The 20,577-nt window shown below is 41.7% G+C and overlaps 1 protein-coding gene across 1 annotated transcript; it reads left to right on the top strand.

Moving 5' to 3' along the window:
• Positions 1-467: 467 nt before the first annotated feature.
• fam110d (family with sequence similarity 110 member D) lies at positions 468-17,082 on the top strand. The gene is made up of 2 exons (XM_028580886.1): positions 468-585; positions 14,785-17,082. The coding sequence occupies exon 2, from the start codon at positions 15,520-15,522 to the stop codon at positions 16,885-16,887; it is 1,368 nt and encodes a 455-aa protein (XP_028436687.1). The 5' UTR covers positions 468-585; positions 14,785-15,519; the 3' UTR covers positions 16,888-17,082.
• Positions 17,083-20,577: the final 3,495 nt, after the last annotated feature.

The following is a 20,577-nucleotide window of genomic DNA, read 5'->3' as shown; positions in this document are numbered from 1 at the left end:
GGGTCCACAAAAAGACTAATGATACACATATACCAATACACACAATAATACTCATTCAGTGTTAACCTACATGTTATGTATTACTGCACATTAATAACATCCTCTCTCTGGGCATAAAGAGGGGAGGGGGATGGGGGTTACAAATGTATAAAACTATTTTCCACAGTTAGTAGTCCCCCTTAGAATCGCCACTGATATCACTTGATTTGATTAAACTTCTACCACTTCTACTATAACAATGTTTATGAAGTCAAATTACTTATTACAATGTTATATTTGACATTGTAGTGACTCCCCCCTCTGATCCACAGCCCCCTACCCTACTGTACCCGTCCGCTCAGCTCCCTACAGGCAGCACAGGAGTCAGTTTACACAGCCTGATACCTGCCCACCCCCCTCCGCTGTAGGGACTCCCTCTTTATCGTGCTGCTGCCATTGCCATGCAGCGGTCCGTCAGTGTGCCAGCAGTCCCCGCAGAGCGCAGAGCGCAGAGCCGCGCTGAAGCACGCCGTCTGTCACAGAGAGGATCTCCGCACCTTTTCGGGATTTGAAAGACAACAAGAGTGGATAAACTTAGCGAACAAGGTGAGTTCCACACTACCGAGAGGAGCTGACTTTCTTTTTTTAATGCAAGTAGATGGATAGATGTGTGAGTCGAGATTCATTTATGAAGTTTTTCGGGGGCCGATCAGGGTGGATTCGCGGATAAATTGATTCATCGGATCTGTGATCTTGCGTGATTATTTTCCATTTTTCCTTCGGGCTGATCTCGTGATGTGGCAGCACTATTTTACAGCTTTACATTAGTGAACGATTGGCATGGGTTGGTCGCGCATTAACAGCCTGGTAACAAAAAATGACCTTATAATGCTCTGTTAGGCTACTGTGTGTTTTTGGCACTTTTTTAATAAAGTAACTATGCTACTATTATTAAATATGACTTAAATCCAACATTAGATACATCTTTACCCCAAGAAATAATAGGCTACGCGTGTCTGCCCTTTGAAAATTGACCACAGGATGACTTTAGTTTGTCTTCTTAAGAGTCATGCCTGAGATCTTTATGGTGTGTTTATGACCAATGCCCTTAAAGGCAAATGCTCCGTGGCAGTGTGTGTGATGTGATTAATGTCAGACTTCTTGTAGCTTATCCATAAACAACACACCAGGTTTATGGATCGACCCCAAAACTGTTTTTTTTTTTCTGAAAAGTTGACAAGTGCAGCAATTCATCATCTGCCATGTAAACCTAGCTATATGTGGATCTAAGTCCAGCCTTGAAGTCCAGTCAATAATAGCTGCATGGATTGGAGAAATGACTGACCACTGTGCTCTGATTAAAGCGGGTACGGTTAACTTGGGGCAGCAGGTTTAGCCCATCTTAACTGTGCTCTAAATATTTACATCTGGATGAAATCAGGGGCACGGCACAAATTGGGCTCTGGCTTCCAGGCATCTAATCAGGGAAGAAAAGTTCTGTAATGTTGAATTAAATTAGGCATTTTCCTACCAATCAGTTCATTTATGACATATACATCGTTTTGTAGTCAGTTATAACACTAATAAAAACATTATCAAGCCTAAGACACTAACACTAACACTGTAATTTCCCATTTTTGGGATCAATAAAAATCTATCTATCTATCTATCTATCTATCTATCTATCTATCTATCTATCTATCTATCTATCTATCTATCTATCTATCTATCTATCTAAGAAAGTGTTACCTGAGAACTTACAAAGGAACAAAAGTAAGTTGGGGACCTGAGGGGTCATTATGCAACCCACCCACTCTAAAACTGAAAAGACTGTAGAGGCTGTCTCCTCCAAAGAGACAATCACGTGCCCTTGGGGTCAACTCCACCTTGACCCACCTCTCCCCCCCCTCTGCCTCCTCCCCTAACTCTCTACTGATAGGTTTCATGCATCCTGGGTTGGTATGATCAGTGTGGGGTCAGGAGCATAAACAACTTTTCGGAGCCAGACTAAACAGACCACACATATCCTGTAAACACGTTAACCCTGAGATTCATAGGTGAGCATGGGTTGGTTTGGCCTGTGTGTAGGGATAATTCATGCTTTTTGATGCAGATCTTGAACTGGCAGTGATGGAGCTTTACTATTACTTTCCAGAGGGAGGAGGGGATCTTGCAGTCTTCCCCATGAGAGAATACTGGGGTTAAAAAAAATGAACTGATCAACACAAAGTACATTAAGTGGCTCAAATTCCCATTATTCCCATAAGGAGTCCATGTTGGCTGAAAAGATAAACGTATATAAGATTGCTTACCTTGTAGTTTTGGGTGTGATCACCTTCAAGGCACTTGAGCATGACGTAAAATAAATAACAAGAAGGTAGATTCCGGCCCATCATCTCCATATCTTTCCATGATTCAACTTTTGTTTTTCTTGAAAATTTAAGCCCACAAATCTATCCCATCATAGCTTTCAGGCATCCCTGTCTGAAAGCTATGATGAGTCATGGATCATAAACACCTACAGCCGACATCAATCCTTCACGTTGCGCATGTTTGAACACAGCATACAAGCATCTCTCCGATTGAATTCCTACCTGCAAAATGACTGCGTGGAGCGGTCGTAAACAGTTCCAACCCCCTTATTTCCCCCCGGATTCATGTGGCAGTTTGCTAATTTTCCAGCTGTAATTCGGCTGCATCTGTGTTTGATGCTGATCCCAGCGGAGCAGATGAGAATACTTCCTCCCGTTACAGAGCAGAGAGCCCAGGGGCACCAAAGCACAGAGCTGCTCGCTGCATTCTCCGTCTGGGGTGTTGACAGGAGGCCTGACATCATTAACATGACTAAATGAAACGTAATTTAGGTCTTTGCCTTCCCGCTTGGCTCATAGCTCCAGCGGTGATATTGATGATGATGGTGTTGGTGGTACATTTTAGAAAGCCTGGAGAATCAAGTTGACTTTATGACTTCTGAGACACTAAACTTTATGCACTCACCACACTGTAGCCGCCACCATATCACTGACCTGTTCATGACCTAGCACAGGTTAAAGACAGGATTATTTTATGGGATGAAGAGGCATACCAGGATTTCTCTTTTATTTTCAAATTTTCACTCCCGAAAAACAAAAATGTTTTTACTTGAAACTGTTTTTTGAGGCTCTACAAGTGTATAATCTGCTCGGTTTGAGCCACATCCATGACTGCGGAGGACAAGCGGAAGCCGCAAGATATTTCACGGTTTTAGTTGACAATGGGCCACTCATGTGTTTCTTATCACTCAAAGTTCCGCTGTACCACAGTCACATTCAAGGCATGGTTTTGCTTTTCTGCGGGGCTCAGTCTTGAAAACATTGCATTTAATAAGAGGGATGTCAAACATTTGTTCTGTTTCATCCCCGTTTTGTTGCATGGTTACATGTAGAGACCCCCAAGTTATGGCGGAAGCTGGAGTTTCTAATTAGAGAAGAAAATGTACCCTGCTAATGACATCATCTTGCCCCCTGGCACTGTGTTTGTGCATGTGCTGCTGAACAGCAGCTGGTTTTAGACATTTGAGGTTCACAACAGTGTGAGACTTCAAACACTAACACACAAACCGTGGGGCTTATAATTTAGCTTTATTGCTCCTTGTCACCTTGTTTGGGCCATTGTAGAGATTGTCTCTGGGAACTTCCTCGCTCACATTTTCAGGAAGAACTGTTTGAAAAAAAAAAGGAACAAAAAAAAGTCACAGCTTCTCAGTTACATCCAGCAGAAGAAGAACATATTCTGGCAGGCACCCTATGATAAAGTAATACCCACTATTACAAAGTATTGCTGGCTGAAACTAGAAGTATAACCTACCATCTACTGTACTACTGTATGTACCAAGCTAGTATTTCTTCTGTTTTGTTAACACCGAGTGTGGATTCATTTTCATTGAAGTGATAATTTGATGAGCAAAGACATTTTTTTCAAAATGGATGTAGCTTTTTTGGAGTGAAACCCTTACTTGTTGGCTGATCCCTTTAAAGATTTATGATGCCGCACTCTCGAGAAATGCCTTTGAATATGTTTTAGCTTGTGAGCAGAAATGAAAATTGGCACCAAATGTTTGTATCTAACTTTGGAACTGATATGATCATTATCATAATCAGTCTTGTCATTCTTTGAGGCCTGAAGTCTGCTCTTACGTCACTCCCATCTCCATGGGCTCATAACTCAATTCATAATTTATTGTGGGCAACGAAATCATGAAACATGATCTGACAGATCTCCATCTCCTGACAGTCCCCTGTGTGTGGGTGACAGCTGTGAGAGCAGCCCTTCTCTCCGTTGCTCTCACATCCCCGTAATTGTTCACAGTCCGACCGGGCGCCTCTGTAGCTCCGCCACATCCCATCACACTCAACCGTTGCAGCGCTGTGTCCGCTCAACCGTGAGGAAGATGACACAGGCCTGGACATCCCCACCCCCTCCCCCCCCCACCCCCAACACAGGAGGGGGGTCCATCGACGCAGCTCCACTCAAACTCTTCCGGCTACTCCAGATGTTTTCTGATTCTGACAGGAGGCGAGGGAGGAGAGAAAAGTATGAGGAGAAGGGGGACGAACGGCGGGGTCTCTCTCTGTGGCACTCGGGGGTCTGTTTGCCGAGAAGCAGGTCGGTCGGTCGGTAATGAGAGAGGACAGCTGGCAGGTTCAGCGGAGGTTAACAGCTAAGCGTAGATGGCAGCGAGGATAAACAGAAGAGCTCAGTCGAGGGTCTTTGTGTAAGAGATTTTTGGGAATTCTTTTCTCGTAGTTGGAAAGTTTTTGTTGCAAGAGATTAGCGTTGGATTTAAGGCCCTTAAAAAAGCATGTTGGGAATCAGCTTTTCACTATGACGGATGGGGTAGGAAAATAAAATATCGTAGCAAACGTTTTGGTTATTTTACACGAGACAATTTTGTATTTCTGTTTTTGTCCTTGCTTTTCTCTCTGGTATGAAGAGGATAGGACTCACTTGGAAAAAATAGGTCACATATTTCTATTTCAGCACCAATCAGGATTCAGCAACAGTTAAATCAAAGTATGATGACAGTTGTGGTATTGATTTCAGCACAGCCAATCAAATTGAATCAAACCTCCCCTACACATTAATGATGAAGCAGATTAGCTAGAGTTTTTGACTCTTTATAAAAATTAACTAAAGGTGTTTTTTTTCCAAGCTTAAACTTTGATTGTAGTTCATTAGTCGTTCCTATTAGAGAAATACTAAAGTTTTGAGGCCAAGTCTGCTTTACTTTAATGCCAGCCAGCAAAAAAAAAACAGGACTGGATGATCATTTCCTTATTTGATATGAAAAAGATGGCATTATAAAATGGGTTAGTGAAGCATTTTATTTCAACAGGAGTTGTACTAAATGAACCTTGTTTAACAGTGTTGAGCTGTGCAGATAGCAAATCAATGCTGGCACATTTAAAGTGGTGAAGAGTGTGTAGTTACACAGTAGGGGAGGGGGGGGTGACACTACAGTCACAGATGACCCAGTATTTGGGAACACAGCACAGCTGGAGCATCTTTAAGCTCTAACCAACCCCAAACTGCCCTGTCACAAATCCTCACAAGTCGGTGTTAACATTTTACTGCTAACATCAGCAACATGTGTTCGAAATAATTCTGCAAATGTTGTGTGAATGTCCTTTTGGCAACCTGGTGTGTCTGTGTGGGAAAAAAAGGGATGGGTTACACAGAGGTTACACAAATTTTCTTTCTTTTTAGTCTCTTTGGGAGTTCTGCTTTCCAAGTAATGAGCATCACCCAAATTCGTCTCATTCATCATTCTAAATGTTAAAAATAGACATAGTGGGTTTCCACCCTCTCTATGTATATGTGCATCTTTTATCAGTAGTATGGCTTTTTATTGCTATGGTTTTTAGGAGGTTTCACTCAGCACAAACGCAGGTAAACAGGTGTTTGATTTAACACCACTAACCATGTTTTGACATTTTACTTGCTCTTTGTAAGTCTAACAGCTACTATTCATTGAAGCGTCTTTTATCACTTTGTTGAAGCAGACATATGCTTGGCAGAGTAAAAAATGTGCCGACTTGGTGAAATAAAACATCTGGCAGCTGGCCAGACAGTGCTGTCTTTCAGAGCATTCTCACCAGCTGAGAGCTTAATGAGGGTTCACAGTGTGGGAACGGGCCTTCATAATTTAAGACTCTGGGAGGTTGAGGGATGTGCCTAGATCACTGCATATGCACTGTGCTGTATAAACAGCTTCAGGACAGGCTTTTTTAGGGGAGATCTGTGTTACCCTGAGTTGCAAAGTGCATTCCCAGTCCAGGGCTGTGCTGCACACACACAGTAAGTCATCGGGTTTGTACTGCTGGTCACATAAGCCAGGCTGGCATGTGGAGGGAGCAGCAGCGGCGGTGGTCATAATTTACAAAAACATGCTGTTTAGAGCTGGGACGCCTACTTGATGTAGCCCAGATCTGGACACTTGGTATACACACTTAGCTCTCTTCTGCACACACTCTCTCTTATTACTGTCTTCTCCCACACAAACATTCATATGACACACTACACAAATTGGCTACTCTCAACCAAGGATTTTGAACAGTCAGTTTATCGATTTAACTGAAAAACTCTAATTGTTGCAGTAGTATTGTCTTCTATGAAGCCCAAGGAATAGCACTAGTTTGTTTTTGCCGTAGCCACAGTAGGAACTACAGATAAAGTGATATGCATGGGTTCAGAAATGATTTTGGCATATAAATACAAAATAGGACTGGACGAGCTCAACTCACGTAGATACTTAATACGCTTTGACGGCTGGGTGCTGGATCCTTAAAGTGAATAATCCTAAATAAAGCTACTACGACAGCACTCTATCAAATTGGAGTTCTGCCCTAGTAGCTTTATTTAGGCATATAAATACATACATTAAAAAGCTGTGAGAGAGAAAATGTCCTGACCATTGTTCACCATCGTTGAGGACCATCAGGTCTAAAATTTCAAAAGCCACACTGAACTGCCATGTAGGGCTACAACGATTAATCCAATAATTATTTTCTTGATTAACTGTTTAGTCTATAAAATGTCAGAAACCAGCAAGAACTGAGCCCATGCTGACGTCTTCAAATTGCTTAAATTGTCCGACTAACAGTAACAATAAGAGGACAAAGAAAACAATTCATACGTCAGAAACCTGTGAACTTCTGGCACATAAAAAAAGTTACTTTAACAATTCTTATCAAAACAATTTTCTGTTGGTTGAGTAAGCTCTATCAAAACTTAATTCCTGCATCATTCATATGTGTGGGTAGTCAGGCAGGCTCATCCAGAAGAGACAATATTGTGCATGTGCACCTGAATTATAGAAATGTTCGAATGAGCTGAAATTAGTTGCTTTTTTTAGGACACGTTTTTTAATGTTTAATAGATCCATGGTCCACAGATGAGTGCAGTCATACAATTTATTTTATTTTATTTATTTCTTACGTGAGGATCCAGGTATACGTCATCTCCTAAGTGCATGTATTCACCCGTCAATAGTTCACTCATCGACAGTGAGAGATCGCACCCGGGCTTCACATTCCTGGACTAGGACGCAGGTTCAGGTGTCTCTGTGTTGCAGTGTGGTTTATTCGGTTTCCTGACACAGTGCCCATGGTGTAGAGATCATCTGAGAGACTTTTGTATTACTTATGTCAAACTGAGCTGAAGGCAGAGCTTGAGCACAGTTCTTTTTCAGTTGCTGAAAAAGTAAACAGTCACTCATAAAACTTTATAGGTCAGAGCTGTTTAATTATCAACAGTATCAGCACTCTTCCTGGACCCTTAGCTGAGAAGAAAAAGGAACTTGCCCAGTCGGAAGATAAGTGCAAAAATAAATGTGAACGTGATATCTTAGCAGACGTTATCTTTGTTAGACCTGCATGGGTGTTATAGTGCTGATAAAAACCTGACTTACAGTATAATGACTGTTATAAATTGACCATGTAACAGGTTAAAGCAGTCACTGAAATCTTATTGTTATAATTATTACATCAGATTAGTGGAATACAGCCAACTAACAATTATATTCACTTTCGATTAAGCTTTAATTTTTTTTTTTAATTGATCTCTAATGTAGTGTATAGGCTAATGTCCATCAAAGTTTACCAGACTCTTATGTGACGCTTAAGATTTTTTAAACTTATTTTCAATAACTCTCAAATAACAAATCAGCTAAAAAACAAATTAACTTATTAGCTGATTATGAGCCATTTTACAAACCAGCTGGCTAACAAGCTAATGCTAAAAAGCTGTTAAAAACGTTTGATTTATTTTTTTAATCGTTTTTAAAATTTTTGTATGCATCCTTGTTTTCACTTTTTTTTTTTTTTAACTTAGGCTAATTTTTCTAACCCGCTAGGCTAAAAAGGTTTTTAGCTAATTATTAGCCCTCTTAGCCAATTGGCCTGACTTGAGTAGTTTACTTATTAGCTGTTACATTTAAAGGTTTTTGGTTATTGTGAGTAGAACATCCACACAGACACCCAGCATGTGGCTGAGTGGTATGTATCTTATCACGGTTATCTCAAGGTCTACACTGGCTTAGCTTCTTTGGTTTGTGGCTCCAGAGCTCATCTGTCTCTGCAATGATTTGCTTTGAATGACAAAAGAGCTGCAGCAGTGAGTTAAGAGCCCATCTTGTCCATTTTACGGTTTGGGAGGAGGCCTATTCAGGTCGGGGGTCCCTTAAGTCGTCCCAGGTGGCCTACTGCTGCTCCACATGACTGTGGAGCAAGCCCCTAGCCTCTCACCGTAGATCAAGCGGCTAATGGTGCTCAAGGCTTCACAATGGTGATAAGATTTACAACTGGCTACCAGGCTTTGTCTTTGAAGGGACGATATGTGTCCTGTGGCTCCATCTCTTACATTTTACTGTCCCCATGTTGTTATTTGTCCCTTTCCCTCCCTGACTAATGAGGCAAAGCAACCAGGTCAAGACCTATCTGTAGACCTGGAGGAGGACCATTGTTGTGGTCCATTAATAATGCAAAGAAATGTCTCGCCATTTGGATAATTGAAGAAGACACCTCCTTTTCTTTGTCCTGCCCCATTACAGACTTCTTCAGGTCTGGGTCTGTGGTGATGCTTGACAACCGTACCCGACAAACTCCTGAATTGTGGCTCATTAGTGGCCATGCAGGAGCTTTATACTCACACTGTTGAGAATCAATGTTCACAGATGCTTTGTCATGACATAAAGAGCTTTGGTTAACATTTGAACATTTAGACATTTCAGACAATTAGTGATGATCATTAGTCTGTGTCATCCTTAAGAGTGGTGCCAGATGTTAGTATAAAGAAAGTGGGATTTGCAAGAGGACAGATAAAGAGAGGAAAGACATTAAAGGTGGCCAGTTGGTTCCTTGTTGGCAGCAGATGCCTCTCATCTGCCCAAAGATTAATTTGGCAGGTAAGCATGCAGAATTAATTCCCAAGAGCTTCAAAGGTGGTCCTTGTGAATGTATTAACCTATTGTGTTGTGTTTACCTCACTGAATACATAATTCACTTCCTTTAACTTCCTCTAATCTTCTGATCTGGGGCCAGCTGGTTTTTCTTCGCCCAGCGAGCCCAGATGAAGTTATTCTTCTGTGTGCTCTCATGAGATAAACAAACACTTCCTGGAATCTTTGGTGTTTAGCTTCTTTCTGGGGCACCGCTTTCACATCAGAAAAGTAAGCAGAACTGCACTTTTTCACTGTCAAATATGTGTAGGCAATGTGGCAGTATAATCGAAAATTTAAACATGACCTGCTTTGTGTGCTCAAGGGTCAAATGGAAGTAGCACAAACAATGCTGTTGATTAAAAGGAAAATGGAAGTACACAGCCCCTTCCCATGACAGGTCTCTGTCAGGGCTGTCCAAGCATCTTTACGTAGCATGACACAAAACATCTGGTTCCTCTTTAGCTGCATGGGGGCGCCTGGCTAAGCCTCCCCTGCAGGCCGGGCCATCCGCTTCACAGGGAGGACACGGGGGAGGCAAGAAAGGAAGATACAGGGCAGAAAGACAGTTGGTCATGTTGTACATCCATTAAGAGTTATGTACAATAGCCAAAGACTGACTTTGAACACTTCCTATAATAAGGCTCAAATAGAGCACATGTAATACATATTTAGTTTAGTAAATGGACCAAAATCGTACATTGTCTGAAACCTTCGCCCCTATAACTTTCCAACTTCAGAATTGGGGGGCTCTGCAGCTAACATTTTATGTAACTTTCTGAGACCAACACTTGGACAAGCTTGCCACTTTACGCAGAAAGAGGCGAGAAAGTATCAGGTGAACTTCTCTTTCTAGCTGTTTCACGTGTATGTTTACTTTGTACTCAGATCACTTTGGTGTTCCTAAACATTTTGGTTTATGACCCTTTATAGGTGAGCAATGCCTACTCCTGACCTCTTGTCATGGGTTGCTTAAGTCTCTGAACTGGGATCAGTTTAACCAAAAGGGGATTTCTCTTCTCAGATTGTTTCATTTGAATAGTTCATAAGAGGTAGCACTTCAGTATTACTCAAGAAATAAGCAGCGAAAAGAAAATTCATTTATAATAATCACATTGTTGACCCCTCTTGCAACCTCTTCGGAACCACTGTTCCATATAAAAATGTAAAATAACAAAATCAATTCACATACATTAGACATCTTGTTTGGCAAAAGCTTTTGAAAATTACACTCAGACACAGAGAGCACACAGAGCAGGAGAGACACAGGGTGTATACAGGAAGAGAGTGATAGAGTGGGGAGGAAAATGAGAGGGTAAGGAAGCCCTGTGGCATAGGAGACAAAGAGTGGGAACGAAGGCAGGAGAGTGCAGGGGAATGAAGGACACACGGTTAGGTAGCATTAGGAAGGAGAAGGTGGGGGGTTGTTCACTATAGAGATGAGAAAGAAGGGAAGGGTGTAGAGGTTAATGACAACCTACAGTGAGAGACGAGAAATATTCTACAGCCATCACACGCTTTTCACAAACCTTGAGATCACAGGAGAAGGTGCTGGGTACTAATCTGGCTCATTATGGTCAATTGAGCTAATGGTGGCTATTGTTCTCCAGCAAGTGTGTGTGTGTGTGTGTGTGTGTGTGTGTGTGTGTGCTTGTGTGTGTGTTTGTGTGTGTCAAACATAACCTTTTCATAATGCACATTTCTTCTCCCTGATGTTCCAACTTCCTCTGTTTTATTAATTAATGTTTAGAAGAAAACACACTTATATCAGTCGTGGTCTATACAGAATTTAGCACCATTTCTCATCAAGACATTGTGTCCCAAAAAGCGTCAGTTAGCATTGTGACTCAGATTTAGTCATATGATGCCCGAGACAGCACTTGGAGCAAGAGATAACCTTTGAAAAAGGCTGGTTTCCTTAAAGTTTGTAATGTCAGATTCAATGAATGTACACACCATTAAGATTAGAACCAAATAAATTAGGGCTGTCAATCGATTAAAAAATGTAATCGAATTAATTACATACTCTGTGATTAATTAATCGAAATTAATCACATACATAATTAACGGTGGCTGAACCGATACTTTTTAAGAAAGTAAAAAAAGAAAAGAAAAAAGAAGGGTACTAAACAACAGTCGGTGACATTAAAGAAGGGCCTGTTTATTGCTAAGGCCATATGGTTAAAATTAAATGATTTGATAATAATCTATAACAATGACAATAACTTATTTCACTAGTAAATTGCTGTTGAACGACAAAAACAACCACCAGATGGGAAAAGGACATTTACAATAACTTCAAATGCACCACGATGCTGTAGTTTGCCAGTTTCATTGAACGCACCGTCTGTGTTGTTTTTCCGACCGCAGCTGCACTAGAAATCTAAACGCACCCTAGTGGCAGCTGGCTTGTCAGGCTAGCAGATTGTTACATACCGGTGTTGAATCCTCTACAGTAAAACACAGTCAAAATTTACACCGTTTAGCGTTAACTGTCAGCATTTTAACAGTGTTTAATCCAGCTACTAGCTAGCGGTAGGCTAATGTTAGCTGCTGTCGAGTATAGTGTTAACTAGCTGTTTTTTTAACGCGTTATTTTTTCTTAGATTAATTAATTGAAATTAACGCGTTATTTTGACAGACCTAAAATAAATACATTAGAAGTAGGACAAATATTGCCCATATTGTTGTGGATTTCAAGGTTATGACTGTTGGGTCAGTAAGGATTTCCAGTGGCTGTATCCATAGTTATTGCCCATGTATTCATCATATCATTTTGAATACTTTAAACCCATCCCCCTCAATGGAAAGCCAACAGGATTAATGACTTTGTTTAGGCTCCTGTGGTGGTAATCCCCTTTAATGCTTCAATAGCCATAGCCTGCACCTTTTCCATTTTGAACACAGATGGGGAACAGATTGTTCCAGAAGAAGGTATCTAATAAATACCCAAACCCCGGTCACACACTTTAACCTCTAGTCCCACTACCTCCTCATTTTCTACCCATTTTTTTCTTGTTTAATGCCCTTTCTTTCCCTTCCACACCTGTTGCGAGACATTTTCCCGGAACTCTACCTAAACAATGGCTGACTTTCCTGAGCTCTGACAGCCCAACATCTGGAAAAAAACAACTAGTTGTCCCCCCCCTTCCTTTGTGAATTTATGGTGACCTGACATTTAGCAGGCTAAAGCTTCTCTGTGAGGGGTGTGCAGACTGAACTAGGTAGAGTTACGTGAATGTGAAATGTCACCTTCTAATGTGTCAATAGTAGTTTAGTATTTAGTAAGAGTAGACTAGAGGGCAATACTCAAAGTCAAACTGAACCCAGTGGAAATTTTTTTTTTATTGTTTTGTTTGGAAATTTCTTTTATTGCAGCTAAATGATTTGTTTTCCTTTGAGAGAACAACAGCTTTTATTATTTCGTGTTGCTTATTGACTTTAGTGTCCCTGGGCTAAAGTGCATTCAGTCATGTTGTGGGTTTGAATGTAACTCATGACCTTTGTTGCATGTCATTCTGTCACACTAATTATTTTACTATCTTACAAATCAGAAATACTTTATAAATGTAAGCTGGATAAAAAAGTTAAAAGCATTTGATAACACTTGAGGCAGACCTGAGGGAACAATAAGCACAATACCCTCCTGTTGTCCAGCACAGCCCATGGAGCATTTATCTCTCCAGATGGACTCTTAATTCATTTTGAAGGGATGTGAATGAAAAACAGGCTCCACTTGTGCCTCAGGGTATTTATAACAGCTATAAGTTTCAAAGACGTGTTCTTTGTCTTCACAGTTTGCACGTGGCAAACTCCTTACTTTTTTTTGGGCACATGAAAAAGGTGCAGAATAAGAGAAAGGCTATGCATATGGCCCTCTTTCATTTACAGGGAACACTTTTATTGCCTTGTGCTGACACACACACACACACACACACACACACACACACACACACACACACACACACACACACACACTTAAAAGCTCAGGTGCAGAACTAGAGCTTACAAATATACCCATGACCACATGCACATACATGCACACATACATACGTGATACGTGATAACTGTCCTGGGTTGTTTTCATGCTATAAATACTCCCTGGGTAGAGCCTATCCCATTATAGACACGTGCAGCCTCCTCCCCCCTCCCAAATCCTCTTATAGCATCAAGACTTTAAAAGATATGAAACGTCTCTCTTCGCAGAACACATCATAAATACAAAATGTGGCAGCCCATTGCACAGAGTCATGCCTTATATTTGGTTTAAGGTTTCATGTAACTTTTTTAGTGGCTTGTTAATTTGATTAAGAAGCTGTTTAACTGTGGCTATGAAAGAGTCATTATTTTTGAAGTGTATTGGTTTACTTACGCAGCACTTTGGGATGTTTAAATGACAAACTCAGTCTAGTTTTTGTTTAAAATTTTAAAGCGGTAATCTAAACTGATCTGTCAGTTTTTTTTTTCTCTCCATATTTCCACCCCTTGAGTTACTTGTCCTGGTATGTCAATGCAATGGCTATGACAGACAGAAGAATTTGCTTGCGGCAGTGCTACATTATAGAAAAACAAGAAGTTGAATATGCAACAAAGATTTTTTGTTTTTAAATGCTGTCCTTTTAAAACAAAAGAAATCACCCAGCCTTTCTCTCAATGATAGGTTATACAGGAGGTTGTATTTGCTGCTAATTAAAGCAAACCTGGAACAACTCTTCAGGGGAAAAAATGTAGAATTCAGTACAACTTCCTGTGCAGAAAACATCTGGAGGCAGACACCTCATCATGCGCCTGGACAACAGACATTGTTCCATCCATTTATCTTTCATCCAACACTTACAGGATGCAGCAATACTATCAAACAAAAAATAAAAAATAAAAATGACTGCAGTAGACCAGACACAAATCAGTGAAACAAAGAAAAAGAAATGCATGCATAAGAAACATTACCTGAATGTGCTTGTTAATTTTTATATGTGATATCTGTGTTCACATTTATGAAATTGCCCGTACCACATACAGTGACAGAGTGGTTTGCTTCTAAAATGTTACTGGTTCAGCTGCAACATGTTAACGTAACCCTTACTTGTTTACTCATTGACTCATTATCTAAAATTAGTATATTTACGGTATTTAATATGTAAGGTAGAGGGTCATTAAATGTGTACATATGTCAGCTCTGCATTGCTGCCTAACTCCCTCCAGCTTTAAATAAGCACAATCTGAGCTGAGCTTTAGGGACCACCGTCCTTCCTGCCATCTGGTCTCTGTTGATTGCCCTGGAGAATAATACTTCCAACTAAACCCACTCCTTCTCTCTCTGTGTCTCCCAGGAGTCCACACAGGTGAGGTGAGGACAAGGACGAGATCTTCATCTGCCCCATCTGTCCATCAACGAACCAAGTGCCTCGGTGCCGGCCACCCTCAGGTCACCTCAACCACGACGGGCGCCAAACAATAAAAGTCTTGACCCTGGCGTCTCTCAGACAGACTGCACAAAACAAATATTTGAGGCCATTATATCTCATTTCTCAAGGCAGCCGTCACTGAAAAGATCAACAGTGAAGGGTGTTGTTGGGAGAAAGAAAAAGAGAAGAAAACGTGTGGGAGGAAAAGTAACCCTTTCAAAGTGCACCCCTGCCTGCTATTTCTGCTGCGGTGTGGGCAGGGAGCGTCTCTTTTGGGAGAACTTTTGGCTGACAAAAAAAGGTCTTCCCTGTGCCCTGCCTGCCTATCCAAATGCCTGTGTAAATACTGGATAGAGATATCAATTTGTCTGGGCTCTAACATTGCCCAACAAAGAGACTGTAAGCTATCTATAGAAAACTTTACAACAAACTTGGACTCTGTGGTCCCCTGAATTGCTACCTATCTATTACCCCTCAAGGAAGATTCACGAGCTGTGAGAACAGGAAGTAGAGCTGTCACAGTTTTCTACACTTAGAAACTTTTACAAACACAAACTAGGTTTGAAATTTTCACGGGGGTGAACAACTGCTTTCTGGACGACACCAGAAGTCATTAAGGGGGCTGCATTTTTGATGTCTCTTCCAGCTCAGTAAATCAATATGAAGCCCCTAACGCCAGCTGGATCCCCCTCTCCTCTGAGGCTCCTCAACAAAGGTCCAGACTACCTGCGCAGGCAGATAGATGGTGGAGGCCACGGCCGCTCAATCAGCGCTGTGGAGAGGCTTGAGGCGGACAAAGCCAAATATGTTAAGAGTCAACAGGTGATCAACACCAAACAGGAACCTGTGCTGGTGCCCTGTGCTACCCCACCACCGCAGCCCCGGCGAGCCATATCCATCCCCGGTAGCCTGACGCCTCAACTTCCCCCACGCTATTCATCCAACACCCCCTTCTCTACACTCTCTGGCTCCTTCACCTCAAGAGATGAGAATGAAAACGATGACTCCAGGAAGGAGAACAGACGGACTTCTGTTGACGTTGAGGCGCATAACAGGAGCAATATGAAAAATGTCCTGCTTCCAAACCCCAGGACTCCTGGCATCAACGCCTTGGTAGCACCACACAGTGCCCCTGTACTCAGAAGGAGCACAGGCAAACGCATGCTGAGGCCGGACTCCCTCGTCATTTATAGGCAGAAGAAAGAGTGCAAGAGCCCCAGCAGCGCAGCAGCGGGAGAGAACGATAACACGGAGGTGAAGGGCTACAGTTTTGTCCGCCGCCTTTTCCAGGGCTCCATGAGGGAGAAGAGTAGCGGAGGTGAAGGCAGAATTCAGAAAATGGTGATCGGTGAAGAGAAAGCGCCATCACGGGATGGAGACTCCCGCATGTCTTGGACCAATGACAAAGACACTACGGACGGAGGACCAGGGAGCAGGAGGTCCAGTAAAACTGACCAAGAACGCAGCCCAGGGTCTATCCCCAGCCCTGGCTTTAGCTGTGTGCTTGAACAGACTAAGAATGGATTTACAAATGGTACTAGTGATGGTACTACCAATGGCAACCACTCAAGTAACCATGAGGATGAGAATGACCCATGGAAGCGTGCGTCACCCCCACCAGTACCCAGAAGGCATTTTGGGGAGTTGCGGCGTTCAAAGTCAGACCTGCGTCTGCGCTGCTCAGCGTTATCAGAGCAGGAGCATTTCTTTGACTTCTGCGGGCTGGATGTGGACATGATAGAGCGTCTGGGTCGAGATAATTTCCTCTCTGGTGCCAGCTCCATAGACACACTCTCATTGGCCCTCCGCAGTGTAGGTGGGGACGGCTGCGGCGGCTCAGGGGATGGCTGCGGTGGCTCAGAGCCCAGCGAGTTCTCCCAGCACTCGGGAGACGGGCTGTTTCAGGAGGAGCTGGCTGAGCAGCTTCCCAACGGTGTGTCAATCATTGAGAGGAACGCTCGTGTCATCAAGTGGCTTTACGGGTGTAAGAACGCTGCTCGAGAGGGACCCAAAGAGTCTACTGTTTAATATAGGGACAAGGAACCATGCGCTGTGGAGTGCTAAGTGTCTGAGGTGTTCTTTCTAAGGTGATAAGGGTTCCCTGGTTTCTTTCCTGATGCGTACATCCTTACACAGAGAGAGGAGTAACTATTCAGTGAAATCACCTGGTGGAATATATGGTTCTGCAGACTTTTACCCTTTGGTGTTGAGATGCACTACAAACCAAAAATCAAAGCATTGAATCATGAATGAATTTCACTTGAATCTCAAAAAAAACATTCAGTATGGGCGTGTGCCAGTGTGATTCGCTAGCCGCATTGACGCAATGCATCATAGAAGAAAAAAATAGGACTTGTTTCTCCTTTTGAGATGCAAGCAGCAATGCAAGTCAAAGCAGCTAGAAAAATTTGATTTCAATTTCAATTTCAAATGGATGTCACTGACAGTTGACTTTTGTTTCAGACGCAAATGTCTGCACGTAGGGTTAGCACTCCATGGCACATGATTACCTTTAGTCCCTTGCTCTCCAAAGAGACTGTTTCTTTAACTGCTACTAGTTATCTCTGGTCAAATTGATATATTATATTTATGGATCTCAAGGACGTATTGTGTGGGTATAGACAGACCTTACTGATGAATGGAACTATTTCTCCGAGCAAAATGTTTCGGTATCTGTGTGTATGTGTGTGGCTGTGTGTGGAGTGGACGTTGCTGTCCTCTCCATTTGTAGCTTCTTTTCAGATATTGACTGAACTGATCTGAAATCAGCCCCTGTGACCCAATCACAAGGCACATATGTGTATGTTTGTCATGACGCAGTAGACACAGTTTAGTGTCCTTGACACCAACACTCTCCTGTAATGACTAAATTAAAATGGAAAACCACTAAGCTATGTTTTTTTCTAAACTGTTTGAGTGTGAAGTGAACCATGAGTACCTCATTCGGATCTGTCCCAGTTTAGTTTGTGCGTTTGTGTTTTTTTTTTTTTTTTTTTTTACTCCTTAAACGCAGGCGTTGGAACAAACATGCGAAGCACCCCTGTGGGGTTGTTAATGCACTGAACTGGACAGAGAGAGAGGAAATGAAAGATAGACATATAGCGTTGACTCTTTACAGAGATTCATCTCATATAACGTTAAACACTGAGCTGGATTCAAAGGACCACCCGCATTATGGTAGACAAAGAGCCATGCCTGGCCAGTAATTTCCATCATTTTCATCTCATTTTCTAAATTCTAAAGATGACTTTCACACAGTATAAACACTGTCCAATAATCACTTGCGACACACTCATTGATTACCACAGCTAATGCTTCATGCATGTTCAGTGCTCACAGCTGTGTAAGCTGTGGGGTTGCACAATGAGCAACAGGGAAAGATTCCTGTCAAGCAAATATAAGCACAATGAGAATTTAAATCTCACAAAAGAAGTTTAAAAAAAGGAAGACAATTTCATAAAAAATAATCTATTCACCTCCAAAAGTAAAGGAGCTCAAGTTGTCAAACCTTTACTGCGAAATGTTTTAGGATGTCACTTTCACCATCTGGCAGTTTACGGACGTTCAACCTTCCCAGCTGGCTCAGTCAGCCCGTTTCCCATCAAAACAAGCAGTGGAGGCTGAAGCCGCCCTCCTTTCTCTGATAACCAGAGATCCTACCTCACTTCATCCATCCTTCAGTGATTCTCACTTTATCTCCATGAAAGGTCAATCCATTGCTTGGCCTGTAGGATTCCACTGAAATATGAACTGGGGGTGTGCTGAGGTATGCGGAGGTTAGACTGAGAGGCGTTCTGGGCTGAGAATTATTGAACCCAAGGGCACAATATATTTGTACATGTGATAAATTAACACAATTAGTTGCAGCTTTGACATGTTTAATTTTCTGTATGTATTATCAGCATGGCTCCTAAAAACCCCTTCAACCTGGACTTTTTTTTGTTTTATATCTCCCTGTAAAAAAACATTTGGTTGCATGTTTAAAAAGTGGCTCCATTAAATTCTGAATCTCTTTTTTTATTTGATATATAGGAGAGATTTAGTTTTTATTCCAAAGAGGTTTGTGTATGATGTACACAGAAAATAAACACAAAGAATGAAATAACGTGTGATGGCACTTTCTTTGTTGTGTTTTTGGGTGAAATTTCAGTGAACCATATAGCACATATTGCCAAAACACAATTTTCTACATAAATGACACTTTAACATTCTTTTATCATGCACTATTCAATGAAGTATTTATTTGATGTAACATTAAATTAGAAAAATAGAGCAGTAAATGTTAAGTCATACAGAACAAGCTGTGACTGAGGTGTTCTCTAATCTTCTTAGAGGGTAATGGTTGACTGAGTCAGCGTTGTGATGCTGTCTCATCCTTGACTCTTTGTAGCCTCCCTTCACCCCATCGCGTCCCATTTTGCACATTATCTCAAGTGGCTACGCGCTAATCCTTTCAGCATTCCCTGCATGGTATGCTCTTGAGTGAGTTGCAACAGGTTGTGTTTATAGACATGGAGGCCTCTGTGTGGCTTGATGCTATGTCTACGCCGTCCGAGAGACGACCCTCCACCCTGTCTGCAGACTCCTCCTGACACTCTTTCTCTTCTCTCCTTCTAAGACCTGAGTCAGTGTTGGTTTCCACACGCACCAGCTCATGATGTATTATAAAAAGTATTCTTTCTATTCTTTCTAAGTCTCCCCTAAGTCTCAGAGCTTGAATCTTTTAGTGAAAATATCAGGTGAAGTTAGTCCATTTATTGTTGGTAAATTGGGGACTAACTCAGAATTTTTGTTTTAGGAAAATTACAGATTCATTTACAGGTCTTTACGGTCTTTAAGCTAAAGCTAATTGCTAACTTGGCTCCAACATATTTACCATACACACACATGAGAGTGATAGCAATCTTGTCATCTTTCAGAAAGAAAGTGAATAAGCGCACTTCCAAACATGTCAAACTATTACGAGCTTCATTTATTCCTCTGGCTCACAGACATGAATTACAAAACTCCACATCGCAATAAAGTCAAAATGGGTGATGTACGGGTTAAAGTTGATCCACTATTCACTGTGCGTGAATCGGCTCCATTTCTGAAGATGACTTCATCAGCTAGAGGAAAGACTTAAAAAATATATGATTTTTATTTTTGGGACGACTTTCCCAAAGGACATTTAGGGATGCGATTCTCTGACACATTCCCGGGGCTCTTTTATGCAGACACTGAATAACATTTTGCGAGCTGGTTTGTTTCCTCAGATAGCCTTAAAGTCTTTAAATGTCTAACAGCAACACATACAGTGTGGCTACACACATTAACACACAAACACACAATTGCTCCATCCCTTTACCACACTTCCCTTTCCCTCTTTCGGTCTTTCCCAATGCAGAAGAAAACAATAGCTGTCCTGTGTGCCTGTGTCTATGTCAGTTACTCTGACCGGAGGGCCTGCTGTGACATCCTGTTTTGGGTTCATAGGACAAGGTTTAAACATATGGTCATGTTTTGGGTTTGCCCTTTCTTTCTCAATCTGCCTGGAAATAAACAGATAACAGCTGGTACTGTAGAGGACGATTCAGATTTTATTAGTACAGGGTTGATGTAGTTTAGTTTAGTTTGGTTTGGTTTGGAGCTATCTTGGGAAAAGTTAAGCTAGTGTACTGGTTTCAGAATTTTGGTGAGCTTGCAGAAAATGCCTTGTTTGAAAAGTGGATGGTAAAC

This window comes from Perca flavescens, chromosome 6 (assembly GCF_004354835.1).
Source record: "Perca flavescens isolate YP-PL-M2 chromosome 6, PFLA_1.0, whole genome shotgun sequence".
Taxonomy (NCBI): Eukaryota; Metazoa; Chordata; class Actinopteri; order Perciformes; family Percidae; genus Perca; species Perca flavescens.
This window is presented reverse-complemented; position numbering and strand designations above follow the sequence as displayed.

Coding starts and splice junctions, on each gene's coding strand:
- fam110d (XM_028580886.1), top strand. CDS start 15,520: ATGAAGCCCCTAACGCCAGCTGGATCCCCCTCTCCTCTGAGGCTCCTC.